This window comes from Tenrec ecaudatus, chromosome 5 (assembly GCF_050624435.1).
Source record: "Tenrec ecaudatus isolate mTenEca1 chromosome 5, mTenEca1.hap1, whole genome shotgun sequence".
Classification (NCBI taxonomy): Eukaryota; Metazoa; Chordata; class Mammalia; order Afrosoricida; family Tenrecidae; genus Tenrec; species Tenrec ecaudatus.
In genome coordinates, this window is record NC_134534.1 from 82,332,275 (window position 1) to 82,348,094 (window position 15,820).

At 41.7% G+C, this 15,820-nt stretch overlaps 1 protein-coding gene across 4 annotated transcripts in view; it reads right to left on the bottom strand.

The window, feature by feature from the left end:
- Positions 1-6,305: 6,305 nt before the first annotated feature.
- Positions 6,306-15,820, bottom strand: part of ATP6V1H (ATPase H+ transporting V1 subunit H) — a 113,248-nt gene continuing 103,733 nt past the window's right edge. For all 4 annotated transcript variants that reach the window (XM_075549667.1, XM_075549666.1, XM_075549664.1 and 1 more), the window contains one exon: positions 6,306-6,660. In XM_075549667.1, the coding sequence (XP_075405782.1) occupies positions 6,600-6,660 (61 nt within the window). In that variant the 3' untranslated portion in view covers positions 6,306-6,599. The remainder of the gene's footprint in view (positions 6,661-15,820) is intronic.

A 15,820-nucleotide genomic window follows, 5' to 3' on the forward strand; every position in this document is an offset into this window, starting at 1 on the left:
CTATCAAGATGTACCCAAGTGGGACCCTACAGAGGGGTTGTCCAGGAGGGGAAAATGACTCGGTGACAGGAGGCTTGCTTTGGGCTGAATGCAAATAAGGAACACTGGCAGTGGAATGGCTAAGAGCTCAACTGCCAACCTTCAGTTCTGTCAGAAGTTCAAACCCACCAACTGCTCCAAGGGATTAAGATAGGGCAGTCCGTCTGGGGACCCCTAGGGGAAGTTCACGTCAGTTCTATAGGATTACCATGAGTCAGACAGCAATGAGCTTTGTCTTCATTTAAGGCAATGGGTGCCTGTAACTGGGAGCAGGTTCTTGTCTCTTACTGTGAGAAAGAACTGCTCTGCTCAGACATAGAGGCAAGAGTGTTGGATTTGATTAGAACCTCTAGAGGGGATTCATGCCGTGTCCTGAAAAGAAGGGAAAGTCAAAGAGCAAAGAGCACGTGCAGAGGTAATTTAAGGGTTCCCAAGAATCAGGAGGGATTCTGAGAATATTTACGCTAGATGACATCTGCTGCAAGGGATTCTGGGGAAATGCAGTCTTCTTCTGGAAAACATTTAGTCATGGAAACCCACTCTGTGTTTGGATTGCTTATCTGCTAGAATTGATGTTGATGATTTTGTGTAAGTTGTTTATACAAGCGTAGCTAACACTTTTTTTTTTGATAGCATGCTATGGTAGCCATCCTGTCATACTGTGCTGGTTTGTCTGCTGCAGTGATGCTGGAACCTATGTCACTGGGGTTCTCAAATGCCAGCAGGGTCGTCCAAAGTGAACAGCTTCCAGTCTAAGAACAGATAACAAAGGACTTGGCTGCCCACTTCAGATGAAACCTTTATGTATAGCTGCGAAACACTGTCAGAAACACTGCTGAAGGCCTACTGCATGGGGGAAGGAAGGCTCTCAAGGAGATGGAGTGACCCAGTGGCTGCACCAATGGACTCAAGCATAGCAACAATTGTGAAGATGGCACGGGGCTGGGCAGGGATTCGTTCTGTTGTGCACAGGGTGGCTATCGGTTGGAAGCAACTAGATGACCCCTAACAACATTTGCTTATACTATTGTTAAAGATGCCCCAAAAGTGTTTTGAGAATTTGTCTTACTAAATATTTGCCTCATAAGAACTGGATGGGTTAAGTACTTAGCTTTCGTTTGTCAGATTATAACTCTACTTTGTTAAATGCTACACTTTAATTGATCATGTAATAAGAAATAAATTTTAAGTAGGAATTAATCATTGGATATGAAGGAGAAACATCAAGTAATGAAAAATGTTTTGTCATTATAAATATGAACGTTTAAGATAAAAGATGTTTCAAAATGGTGCATTTTTACATATATATGTTATATATATTATATATAATATAAATACTTTATACATATAATGAAATATATATTTATATTTTAAAACTCACTGCCAAGTCAATTCTGACTCATGGCCACCCTAGAAGACAGGGCAGAACTCCCCCTGAGGGTGTCTGAAACTGTTACTCTTTTCATGACTAGAACGCCTCATCTTTTCTCCCATGGTGGTTTTGAACTGCCGGCCTTGCAGTTAGCAATCCAACTAATAATCATTATGCCACCAGGCTTAATGGGATTGTATGGGATTATAATTCAATAATAATTATTAATTATAATTAAAGAACACAGACGTCGGGGTATTGCATGACATCATTTCTTGGGTGTTAAAGCACAAACCGTTTGTAGCAGGATGACGGTCACTGGCTTCTACCGAGCACAGAAAGGCTATGAGACAACAATTAGGAGGGAGGACATCAAAGAATTTGTTGTTTTTATGAAACTCAGCAGATAGCAGTACCTCTGGCTACCCAAAATTCTAGAAATTTGAATGTCTTACAAACCTAGTAATGACTTTTTATAAATTTAATATTATATATTTCATAATATATGAAAACAGAAACTGATCTCTTGTTATTGAAAAGTCTGTAATTACCACTGAGAAAAATTCTGTCTAGTATTTTCCCATGGTTTGGAAAGTGAAATTACCTAGGCTTAAGCAATGTAAAACATCTAGAACAAACAGTCTATCAAAAAACTTTCCTGGTTTGATCAGAATACCAATTTTCTGGCAAACAGAAAGTCACATAAGCCCACCAACCAAGAAGAGCACTCACCGCTTCTTCACTTTCCCATTGTATTTCTGTTTTGAAATTGAAACAATATGGATCCGTAAACAGGAGATGGATCCCAGGCGTCTTTTTATAGGAGAAAAAAAATCCTACTTAAACAAATATTTTATTACTCATAGGACATTTACGCAACCAGGAATGAAAATTGAAAAATAAAAATGAATGAACCAGCAACACTGGCAGATCAGCTGATGGAGTTCAAACACCCGGGGCTCCGAGAGCAGGGTGGTGGGCAGTGCCCTAACTGCCCTCCAACACTGCCGAGATGGTCCCACTCTGTCACTGGCTGTAGGTCCAGAAAAGGAACAGGCAATAAAAATATGTATTTCACATTATTTAAAGCAAAAAGGAGTTAGGTTAAGAACAAGCAAACTTGAGACACTAAAAACCAGAGATATGTAAAACTTTTCATCCATAACAAGCGAATCTTTTGGTTTGCAGCATATTACAAATAAGCTTAAAACTTTAAAGTCTCTCAATATTGGCTCTGAATAATATCAGAGAATTACCACAATGTACGTTAATGTACAGGTAGATGATTGAAAGACAGATGACAGACAAGCAGACAGACAAAGGTAGCTAGCTACAAGATGAGTCCGAATATTGCTACTCGAAGAGCACAACGGGGGCGTCCAGACCACCTGGAGCAAACTAAGAAGGAGGGAAAGAGAGAGAAGACCTCATCATGGCCCACTAAGCCCCAGGGATGACATCTCTGCTTGGAGCAGCAAATGTAGAGAGGACCATAGGGCAGGCCCCACCACGACACCCAACGTTCCCTCATGGACCCATAGCGCTGGGGATAGCACTGGAGACACTGTGCAGAAAGTGTGCCTGGTCTGCCCCATGCAAACGGGGTGAAACACGGAGGGAGTTCAGCGGGGAAGCAAGGGGAGTAAAGTACAAAGTCCCTGAGGAATACTGAAAATAGACTACTGACTTTGGAGCCAGGGCTTGGCACCTCATCAGAAAACATTAGGGTCAACAGACAGACCTGGAACTATCTATTGGTTTTTGTTTGTTTTTCTTTCACCCTACCTCTATCTATTTAAGATAGGCAGGACAAATAATCCCGAGGAGAAAACAACGGGACTGGCAGTTCCTGGGGTCAAGGGAGAGAAGGGGCCAAGAAGCTCAGGGATAAGGTAACAATGGGATCTAAAATTGATGGCGAAGAGGGCGTATAATGTCTAGTGGGATTAAGCAAGTGCAATGTATCCGAGAGGAATTACTGAGGGATGAGTGGAGAGTGAGCATGACAGTGGGATAGGAGGAAGGTGAAAGGAAACGGAGGAAATAGAAGGCAAAAACTATTTATAGAGTTATAAATACAGGCATGTACATATGTAAATATATTAATTTATAATGAATGGGATAGAGGCTAATGTACATATACTTATATGTTAAGTATTAAGATAGCAGACAGACTTTGTGCCTCTAGTCAAGGCCACCCTTAACACAAGAACCTTTATTCTGATACCCTGGCACTCTTGGATAGTCACCTTCCTGACAACGATCATTGAAGACAAAATGGGTGCATAAACAAATATGGTGAAGAAAGAGGATGGTGCCCGGCTATAAAAAGATACAGCATCAGGGGTCTTAAAGGCTTGAGGTTAAACATGCAGCCATCTAGCAGGGAAACAAATAAGCCCACATCGAAGAAGCACATTGGCATGTGTCGAGGGGATCAGGTTATCAAAATATCCAAATCAAACTATATCCATGTGAAGGAGGGGAGTTGGCGTGGAGACCCAAAGCCCATCTGCAGACAACTGGATATCCCCACACAGAAGGGTTATAAGGAAGGGATGATTCAACCAAGGTGCAGAATAGCACTGACAAATCACACATCATTCCTCTAGCTTCTGAATGCCCCACCTCCACTCCCCAATACCATGACCCAGGTCTACCTTACAAATCTGGCTAGACCAGAGAACACACATTGGTACAGATAAGAGCTCTCGGCACATGGAATTCAGGACAGATAAATTCCTCAGGAATAGTAGTGGAAGTAGCAATAACATGAGGAGAGGGGAATGGTCAGAGAGCGGGAAAGAGAGAAAGGGGGAACGCATCACAAGGTTGGATATAGTCCCCCATCAAAGGGGATGAAGAACAGAAATGTGGGTGAAGGGAGATAATGGACAGTGTAAGATATGAAATAATAGCAATATATAATTGATCAAGGATTTTCACCAGGGTAGGAGAGTGGGGGAAGAGGAGCTTATACCAAGGACTCAGGTAGAAAATGTTTTGAAAATGATGGCAACACATGTACAAATATGCTTGATACAATTTATATATGGTATAAGAGCTGCAAGAGCCCCCAATAAAATGATTTTTTAAAATAATATAAATAAATAAATATTGCCACTAAGGTTCTAGTTCATACATTTATGGGTTTATTCCAAATGAGACATTTAATTAAACATATCTCTGTGATCAGTGGATGGTTGCAGACAGGTTTTCTCAATAATAAAAATGTGGTAGTCTTATTAGGGCACTTAAAAAAATAAGTCGCTAGCACAGTACCTTCCACGATGATCTGCTGGGTCAGAAGTCAGTTCAGGTTATGGTGATAATATAGATAGACAGACAGACAGATAGATATAATGTGTCTGAATTGTTTACAGTGCAGGCTATTTTACATTCAATAATTAAAATATTTTCATTTCATTCATAACAATCTCAATGTAACATCGCTTATCACATTCCCTTGCTATATTGCCTGTTTCCATTGCTCCTCCTCTCCCACCCTAATGAATGTGTCCTCACAGGAACACTGCCCTTTCATCCTCAAATAAGTGATGACTGCAAGGTGGGCACACCTCACAAGAGTTGTTTGTCTCTCGTTTGGTGAACCACGGCCTGAGTTCAGTTCTCAACCTCACAGGAAGGGCGACTAAGGGCCAAAGTCTCTATCTGACCAGTAAGCTGGGTCTCTTGGGCTGACTTTTGTTCCAGTTTTCTCCCACTCTTTTCAGATGTTTCTAACGTTTTAGAACTGTTGGTGGGAGCCCGGCAAAATTGTTTCCACATGTCTATTTTCATCATTCTTCTTTGCTCTGAATAAATAGGTAGACATCAATGTTGCACCTAGATGGCCACTTGCAAGTTTTTAAGATCCCAGTGGCCAGTCACTAGGTAGTATATAGATTTTTCTGTGAACTGTTATTCAAATTTTCCGAGCGTCCCCAAGACTATGATTTTGAGCTCTTAAACCCAGAAACTCCTATCTCCGGGGTTTGGTTATATCTAAATATTTTAATTAGCCCCTGTACATGGACATAATTGCAGCAAAGGTAAGTGCATTATGTAGAGGTCCTCTGTCAAACATATAGATTTTTGTGGGTATGCTTCCATCCTTCTTCCCAAACTCATTCAAGTCTGCAAGTCTATTCATGTGTCTACTCACAAATCAGTTACTGTGGGATTGTGTCTGTAACAGTATGCACAACATCTGCGCCCTTTAACACTTGCACTCCTCCCAGTACCTTGTTCGGCCTCCATCATTTTTTGCCAACCTCCACAAGGGTAATCTTGATGGGTTTCCCAGAGAGTCACAGGGGTTTATGAGGAAGAAATTTTACAAAAACTGAAAACTGGATTGATGATAAACAGGTCAGGGAATGTGCACTAAGGAATTTTATTTCCCTCACATGAATGCACCTAGACTGTCATGAGAATTTCATTGGGAAACCTTACCCCACCCCATCCCCTATAGCCCTCATCTTGCTTCTTCAATCTTCTTTTCGCTTCAAAAGCACATAGAATATTTCAAAGGTATATGACTTGAGCCCCTTAACAATGCCGAAATGGCCATCTTGATGTGGTATAAATCAGACAGAATTCTTCAGGGAAGGGTGGGAGAGAGGAAACACCATCTCCAGACCAAGAAGGAGGATATGCTAAGAAACAATAGCTTTATGTTTCGATAATTTTGTTCAAAAAAGGTTTCTATGCTTTTCTGGTAGCTTTTTTTTAAACTTACTTTCACAGATAGGAAGAGAGGCAGAATAAATGTCAAACGTTCTATCAGCCGATCGCTACTTTAAATAAGTCTTCCCAATCGCGTGGGAAAGGGGGACAACACGTGACTGTTGTTCAAGGTCTAGCAAAGGAAGTCATCAAGAGAAACATCACATTTGGAGTAAGAACTTTTTAATAACCATCTTCATTTCCAGAGAACAATAAATAGAGCAACTGCCAGCATTGTGTGTAACAGTACTATTTTCCTTAGACGTGGAGACAACTGCTTTTATACAATATAATATGCAAACATTTTAACTGAAACCAGCAGCACTGGAAAAAGCTACAGAACAGAAGCAAAGGACAGGTAGAATTATTTATTTTTGACTGCAAATACTGAGATTCCCCCTCCAGGTACGTGGTAACAGGTGAAATGGTCAAGCTGGGAATTCAAAGGTGTGAGCACAGTTCAGCTTCGGGCAGCAGCTGTCTGCGGCTGTTCAGACTGCAGCTGCTTGCCGAGATATTCCCTGAAAGAGAGAAGTAATAATGAGGTTAATTAGCATTTAAATGACTAAAACTAGTACATACACTGTCACGTATATTTCAGTGTCTAAAATGAATTCAGTAGTCATATGAGGCTAACATTCCCTGCCATCCAGACAGTGCAGACTCACAGCAACGCTACGGGAAGGAACAGAACGGGCCCTGTGGCTTTCTCCGACTGTAACTCGTTACAGGAGTAAAGAGCCTCATATTTCTCCCATGGAGTGTCTGATGGTTTCACACTGCTGACTTGGGATTCGCAGCCCAACACATCACCACTATCCTAGCAGGGCTCCTAAGAAAACTAACAGCCCTAAAAAATTCAATTCTTCCACGTTTCAAAGCACCTATATTTTATGAAAGCCAACTGGAGTTCTCATTTTATCACTGGCTGTCCACATCCTGCACACATAAACAAGGAGCCACAGACATTCTGATGGCTCCTCCAGGAAGGTCTAGCCTCCTGCACAGGTGAAAAGGTCTTGTTACTGCCACTGTCATGCTGGTGAAATTAAGGGGAAAAACTTAAGTCAGCTTAATTATTAGTTAAGGGGAGTGACACTTAATAATCAAACTTTCTTCTGATGTCGTGAATACCTTATCTTGACTCTTGGGTGAATTCTAAGAGCATCGCTCACTCGCTCGCTCACGCTCTCGCTGCCACTGAGTCAATGCCGACTCACAGCAACCCTTGAAGACAAGGGCGGACTGCCCCTCACGTTTATGAGACGGGAACTCGTCATGGGCGTAGGAAGCTTGTGTTTCTCCCTCAGAGATGGCTGGTGGCTTCTGACTGCCCCATGCACGACCGCTATGCCACCACATGCTTACATGAGCCTGAGTCACTGAACTGCTACCAAGTGGAATGACACCTGTGTGAACTCCCTATGTATCACTGATATCATGAAAAAAAAATCTTCATGAAGATTGTCCTAGTTAGCCCACAGGACGGTCAGAGAGCCCACTATTCTATCATGAAAAAAAATGTAATATGTGCCCATAATACATACGAGGTCTCAATTAACTATCAGTGTCCCCGTTCGTCTCATTTCTTATAAAGGATTTGACCCAATCTTCGCTTCAGAACAGAGGAGGCACCAGAGGAGCAGAGGGGATATGCACTGGGCTGTGCGCCGCACAGTCAGCAGTCCACACCCAGCTGACGGGGCTTTCTGCTCCCATACAGATTTAGTCTGAGGAACCCTCTGGAGTAGTTCTACTCTGCCTTACTGGGTGACTGTGAATCAGAATCAACTCAGTGGCAGCGTTTTATAATCAATGTAAGATTTTTAAAAGAATATTAAGAATCTCTCCTAAAAAATAACAGAGAAAACAGCATGCATTTGGGAAGAGGGTTCTTAGATGTGTGGGCTCAAGAGATCCTCGGGTGTCTCTGGGACACGTTGCCTGGTGAGACAACATCACAAGATCATTGTGAGGTTGAGGGAACTGAGTGTAGAGGCCATCGAGTGGGGCCTGATGGGTAGTGGGCAAACTGTCCACGTCATCCCCGACCACCATCCCGTCAACTGGCCAGACAGTCATTTTGGTGTGGCCACTCCCAAGAAACAACCCATCAGAACCAGAACTGATGAACTGGACTCAGTTTTTCCCCACGAGCACAGCCTTCGTCCAGGCAAGAATGGTCTTTCTCACCCCAAGAGGAGAAAGAGGCTTTATGATAGGAAAGCAGGGCAGAGGGCCCAGGGGTGGGTAGCCACATAAACAAACCACTGAGCTTCAGAAGCGGAACCAGAATCAAAAACACTAGGAAACTGACCAATATATCCTACAGCTTGAAAGTGGTTTATGGTCTTTTTTATACTTTCAAGAGAAATTTCTCATTAGTTCTGAATGTCAAATTGCAGGTGTTTTGTTTTAGATAGCAGCTATCTTTACTTGATTTGCACAATGGTAATCTTATTTCCAGTCTGCTGGTTCCTATTACCCCTGTGAGCTCATTACTTCGCTGGACACTGGAATGACTCAGAATCCATGGAGAACAGATCATACCACTGGCTCTGGACTTATTACAACCAAAAAGGATACAGAGACACCAAGGATGCCGTCTCGGAAGGGTCACGGTGCAGAGATTCCCTGCCCCGAAGAGGGACAACTGAACTACTTCGGTGCATGATCACCAATCAGAAAGCGCCTCTGACCCTCAGGGTTCCGGGTTCTTATTTGTCTCCCTGCGTGACCAGGACAGATTACCACCTGCCTCCTGAGCCTGAGGATTGACTTCTCTCAGCCTGGTCAGCCCCTACTGTCTGGCCTCAGGCCTTAGTTTGGCTCAAAAACACTAAGAACAAAGGCCAAATTACGTTCTGCAAGGTATTCCCATACCTCGCAATAACCTAAATCATTTGGCATTCCAACATCTTTGAAACTGAAAAGGGGAACACAGCCTCACCAGCACGTACTCTTAACGTCACCTTTGGGAAAACGTGAATGTGTAAAAAGTCCTTTTGGATATGAAAGAAGAGTTTATACATGACTAAGACATATCTATTTCACTCTCACTCCAATACTGCAAAGCATTTCAGATATCTGTCATAATGCTGAAAAAGCTCATAACCCAGTTGCACTGCTCGGAGTCAATGCCACCTCATGGCAGCCCCACAGGACACTGGAGAAGTCCCGGTGGGTTTCTGAGGCGCTTTACGGCAGTAAAAAGCCCTGTCTTTCTTCAGAGAAATGGCTAGTCTTTTTGAACTGTGGACCTTGGGGCTAGCAGCCCAATGCGTAATCAATAAACACTACTCAAGGCCTCTTGTTCTAGGAGCAAGACCACCAAAAAACCTTCACCTAGCTCCACTAATTCTCTGACGAGCTAAGGCCTTCGCCATGTTATTGTCGTTAAGTGTCCTGCCTGCACAGGATGCAAGTGGTTTGTTCTTTCTGAAAAACCGTAGAAGACACCAAACGTCCATGTTGTTATTCAACAAATTTTGTACAACAAACCACAAGATAACTGCACCCATATAGTTCAGTGCCCCAAAAAGTGATTTTTCTCCTGACAAATACGTTACTATTGAAAACCAGAAACTCTGTTTCCTTTTGCCCTCATTCCCACAAGCTCAGAAGAAAGCCCACAATCACTGTAATTTTATAGTATTTTCTCTAGTCTTTATCCAGTGTGTAAATTCTTCATAACTCAATCAGAATGAACACAGAATTCTTTGTACTGCCTCTTTCTAGGATTTTAACACCATTATCACTAAAACCAAGGAAATCTACGTTATAGAATATTCCTTTTAACTTTTTCCTCTCCTGTTTTGGGAGACAGCAGGCATAATATTACTCAGAAATAAAATATTCTTCTCTCACTATCAAAAAGCACACCAGAAAATATGAAATTTACAGTTGTCTATACAGTACACTTATAATTGGTAAAGAGACAAATAAATTTTAACTAAGTTTAAACAAGTCCAGTTTTCTTCCATGCTGAGTCACTATATTTTAGTTATAAATTTAGTAATTCTTCCACAATTTTGATGATTATACACAAATTTTATTAATTTGTTCTTTATTTTTATAAATGGATTTTCCTGTGTAATACCTGAATCGTGTAAGAGTTATAGTGGTCTCTTTCAGCTGAATCAAATATACCGTTGACATGGAACTAAGTCTTAATTCCAGAATGAGTACAAGAGGTCAAGCTGTACTAGACAGTGTAGTGTCTGACTTCATGACTAACAACATCATGTGCTATGAGGTGATGACAACTAACCAGTGGTGGGTATACTGTGTGTCCCCACATTTGTTTGATGTCAAAACTCGGTCTTTATCACCACATAGTACTGCATCATAATGCATTCTTTCACCTACCACAGCTAGAGAGCTATATTACTGCATAGCAGTGAGAATACAGTTTAATAACAACACAGTGTGAATCATGCATTTATTTTATCAAGTATATTCTCGTAATTATTAACCACCTCATTTGCCAAAATATATCTAGATTAAAAAGTAGCAGTATCTATAAAGTGATATCTTTATAGATATCTATGAATCTATGAAAAAATTATCAAGGAGACCTGCTTTTCTAAAAGTAGAATCTACTTATGTATTTGTGGTCCTCAGAAACCCAAAGTACGTTTGAGATACAATTATAAACAATATAAAAGCATCTTATGCAAAATTCTCAATAACGAAGTTATTTCTCCTACAGGAATTTTAGTAATCAAGCCTCGTTAGCCGCCTATAAACATCTAATTATCACTAGACAAATTCTGAGTTCATCTCTAGCTTGTGCTCAAAAATAATTCCTCTGTATCAATCATGTTAGGTCTAAGACTGAATCAGCAATATCTTACATATATCCATTTTAAAACATGTGGTTAGGATATGCAAAGACCTAAGATACTCATTAGTTCTGCCATTAATGGCACCAAACGCTTCTCTGTCTTCTAATGCTAGTTCGTGACCAGCAAGGCTATGCCATGGAAGCAATCAATCAATGATGCCATACACCAATCTGGCTCTGAGACATGGAATGGATGGAGGAAGGAGGAAGGGCCATGGTGTGAAAAGTACACTAAACAAGAAAGTGCGCTTGTCAGCAGACACACTCAGAGTAAAGTGCATAAGTGAGACTTGCTCTGGACCCTTTTCCTTGAACCAGGTGTACAGTGTCTGGATACCGCACACCAGGTGAGCAGAGAAGGCAACGGGTGATCTTCTTTTACTGTTTAGCTCAGTGCCTGGCAATTACTGAGAGCTCCGCTTAACAGATGAAATGAGAAATACTTGAAGTTAGGACCTGAAACAGGATGCGTTTTTCTCCCCAAAGAAAACAGCAGTAGAAGCCCCCACATTAGCAGTAAATTCACAAATTTCTCCATAAGCTAAGCCAGTCTGTTACTGGAAGAATTACCTATGCGACATTAAAAATATTTTTAATAAGAATTCACTTATAACATAAGCAAGCCTACATGCACAGTGAAAAAAGTTCAGAAGGTTCATTCAATGTTTTAACGATATGTAGGAAAAAGTGAGTTAAATCCACTTCATAATTAAGCTTAGAAGTCCTAGTCTACAAAGTTGCTCATGAGCATATTATTTTCACATGAATTATGCAGAAACTAAAACAAGCCTACACATGTTGGTTGTGTGGTCCTTCCATATGAATGTACATGCATAGCCATCTAAAGTATGAGGGTGAGTCCAACAGTGTTGCTACTGTAGTTGCAGTCCATACATATACAGGTTTATTCCAAACAAAATGTGTTTAAACACATCTCTGCAATGAATGGATGGAAGCAGACACGTCCTCTCAGTAACATGCTTGCTCTAGTCTCATTAGGGTGCTTGCATAAGAAAAAAGAAAAGAATATTAAAAAAAATCAGTACATGAAGATCAGGAAGCTCAAAAAGCCTATCATGTTTTAAGCAAGATTGAAGCCAATGAAGATTTTACAGAATAAAAAGTAATTGGGGGACAATGTTGGATGTGACACGATGATCCAGAGAGCAAGGATCAAGACAGTGGCTTCCAAGGGGGTCTGCTGGGTCAGTTACAATCAAGGCAGAGAGATTGCCTCAAAGCTTATGGGAACTGTCTTTTGGGGCTCCCAAGGGGTAACCTTTATAGATTTTCTTGAATGAAACAGGATGATCACAGGGGTTTATTAGGAAGAAGTTCTGAGAAAAAGTAAAACTGCATTGGTGAGAAAAGGACCAGAAAAACTGCACCATGCAATTTCCCCCACACGCACCTGGTCACACTTGGAGGGTAGCAAGGCCTGTCCTATGAGAATGTCCCGGGCTAACCTTGCCCCATCTACCCTACCGCCCCATTTTGCCTTTTCAGACTTACTTTTGTTCCCCAAACTCAAAGAATATTTCAAAGGAGCCCCTCCCATTTGAGTGCGAGGACCCACACTGCCGTTTGGATGTGGTATGAACCCAAGAGCACAGAATTCCTCAGGGAAGGAGTAGGGAAATGGAAGGAGTCTTCAGCTGCACGTCAAGAAACAATGGCTTCAAATTTGGGTATATTTTTGACTAAAGGTTTCTATGATTTTGTAGCAGTAGTTCTGTATGTACCCTCCTGAGTCTCAGCAACTTAAAGAATAAAGCAAGTGGTGTCTATTACACGCAAGAAGACAAGGATCATTGGGATTTTTCTGTTTTGCTTTGCTCAGTTATTTGACTGATTGATTTTGTTTACCGATGAAGAAGATCAATTTATACATGGGACACCTTGGACTCCTCCCTATTCTTTTTCCTCTACATGCAACTAGTTGCTAAATCTTATAGATTCTATCTCTTCAATATGCCAAACCAACCCCATCCTCTTTCACCCTTGGGCCTGCCTTGCTTATTGGAGATCCTCATAGCCAATAGCCCGGATGGAATTTGCTACTGTCTGTTATTAGCACCAGTCCTACTCCAGCCAATAATCTGTTAGTGTCCACTAGCTCCAAAATGGTCTTTCAAAATTAAACTGTTATTTTCACTAACCCTCAGAGTTTTCCACAGCCATTAGGAAAAAAGGTCAAACTCTCCGGACAGCAAAGACGGATTTTTAAGCTCTGACCACGACTTTTCTCTCTAGGTAGGTACAACAATTGTGAGCCACCCAATGGGATCTGCTCTCTCTGGCCTGTCAATTGGTGCGAGTGCATAGCTCTCTCCCCATGAAACTCCCGTCCACCCCTGTTCTACTGGCTCCCCCGCTCCTAATCTACTGTTTCCTCCCAGCTGTGGAGAACAGGCTTCCTTCCATATGGTTACATAGCACTTTGACATGTACTATAATGATATATGTGCCTGTCCCCCAACCTCCCCCACTGGATGACTGATATACCTTGTACAGTATGGGAAAGGTAACACATTTATTTTTTTAAGAATAATTTGGTTTGTTTTCCCAAAACAAAAGAGTAGGGAATACACAAAAGCAGCTTATAAAAGGCCAGGATGTGGTCATCTGTTTTTATACTACCCTCTGGAAAATGTTCTAAATTTCAAATCATATTGTACTGAGATCTCTAAAAGCATAATGTTGGAGCAACTTGGTCTGCAGAGCACCAGTCACTGAACAACAAGGTGGAAATATCAATCAGCAAAATTTAAAGTAAGTAAGAATAGTGTTTTTGATATTATAGGGCACAATTTTTACCTAAACCAGTAACAAAGATCACTCAAGTGAAACATTTACCTATTCTTTGAAAGGAAGTGCTAGCTAGCACAATAGGTTACACAGTGGGCTCCTAACCACAGGCTGGCAGTGCAAACCCACCAGGTGCGCCCCGGAAGAAAGAGGAGGCTTTCTGCTCCCATAAAGATCTACAGCCCCAGAAACCTAAAGAGACAGCTCTGCTCTGTCCTATCGGGTGACGATGAATCAGAATCGGCTTGATGGCATTCTTTGAAAAATGTTTACTTTCCTTGTTATGTCACAAATGTGAGCATTCTAACAGTAAATTTTCTGTTGTGTAGACAAATCTAATCTGTGGGGGAAAGCTGTTTACCCCTTAGGTAAATGGGACAGGACTAGCACCTTCCACAGTTGATAGCCCATGGGAGAGAGCTGATGGCTCGGCGGGGGAAGCTGATGAAGCAGTGGCTGGCCTGTCTGTCAGCCTGAGATAAATGGACTCTTGACACCTGTGCCCTGACTAAAGCTGCAGAAGGCAGCCATCTGCAAACTTATCAATCACTTCATGCTCCAACCTCATCCCCCACTGCTGTCCATGAATAACTTGGCTCATGTGTCAATGCTTCTTTGTACCGTAAATCTTCACATTGTGAACTGTCCGTTTGTGTAAAACCTGTCACATGTTTCAGGCGACGTGCAGGGAATGTATTGAAGCCTGCCCCTAATAAAGTTTGGGGTCATGGGGTGTCTACACTGCAGAGACCCCTGAGCCCTAACTTTGACTATCCCTTTTGTATGTAAATTTTCTCTGCAGATCGTAACCTCTGGAGCGCATATGTAATCTTGGGTAAGAGCCGGTCTCTACATTTATCATACACCAATCCACTCTGATTACATGACTATAACTTTAAACAGCTATCCCTAGCTTTTCAAAAGTTTACACCACCTTGCTTTTATGAAAGGCTTATCTTAGTACCAGTTTTCACAAAACGAGGAAGATTTTCACTGTTAAAAAGGGAAAAAGCCAAACTGGCGCTCAGCATTGGTGCTGCAGTGAGCGTCCAAAGAAGAATGGTGCTGCCACGTCCTCTCCCCATGAACTTTGTACACAGTGAGGGGCTTTCAAAAGTGCGTGGAAACAATGGGACGAAAGATAATGGAGTTTCCCCATGAACTTTTTGACGTGCCCTCATACATTTTTTCCCACTGGTTGTATATTTATCATTCCAGTTTTTCCTATATGTTAGGGGGAAGAAAAGAAAGCTTAAGGAGTAAGATCAAGGGTATGGGATATATAGGGTAATATTTCCCCATGAAATTATCACAGAATCACCCTAAAAAATAAAATTTTAAAAGTTCACTGCCATTGTGTCGATGCTGACTTATAGAGACCCCAGTGAGTTTCCAAGACTGAAACTGTTTATGGGAATAGAAAGCCCCGTCTTCTCCTTTGGAGCCACTAGTGATTCTGAACTGCCAATCATGAGGATCGCAGCCCACCTCGTGGCCACTACACCACCAGGGCCCCAAACAGCCCTTGCGCCCTCTTGAAGAACAGGCAGGTATGTTAACGTGACAGAAAAATTTCTCAGTGCAACTTGCCTGGCTTTTTTCCTCACCGATGCAGTTTTCTAATTTCTTCATAATATTAAACCCTTAGGATTATCCTGCATCCTTAGGAAAGCTTTCCCTTTGGAAAGCACAAAGACACTTGTCGTAACCTTCTGAGCTCGTCTGAATACCTTGAATTCATCATGGAGGTCTTCTCACGCTTCCTTACAATGCTGCATCCATCTGAAAGCTGTTGGGTTGTACAGCAGCCTCGCCAGAAAGTCGTCGCAAAGCCTCAGTGATTTGGGAAGATGTGCAAGTGAATTGCTAAAAATTTGATATTGGCCCTGAACTCAAAATAGTTTTCCCCGCCATAGCACATACCGGTTCAAAGGATACATTTGTAACCGAGAGAACTTGTTTACACGTTTTGTTTGAAATAAGCACTCGCGGGAATGAACTGGAAACCTGTAGCAATATTTTCTATT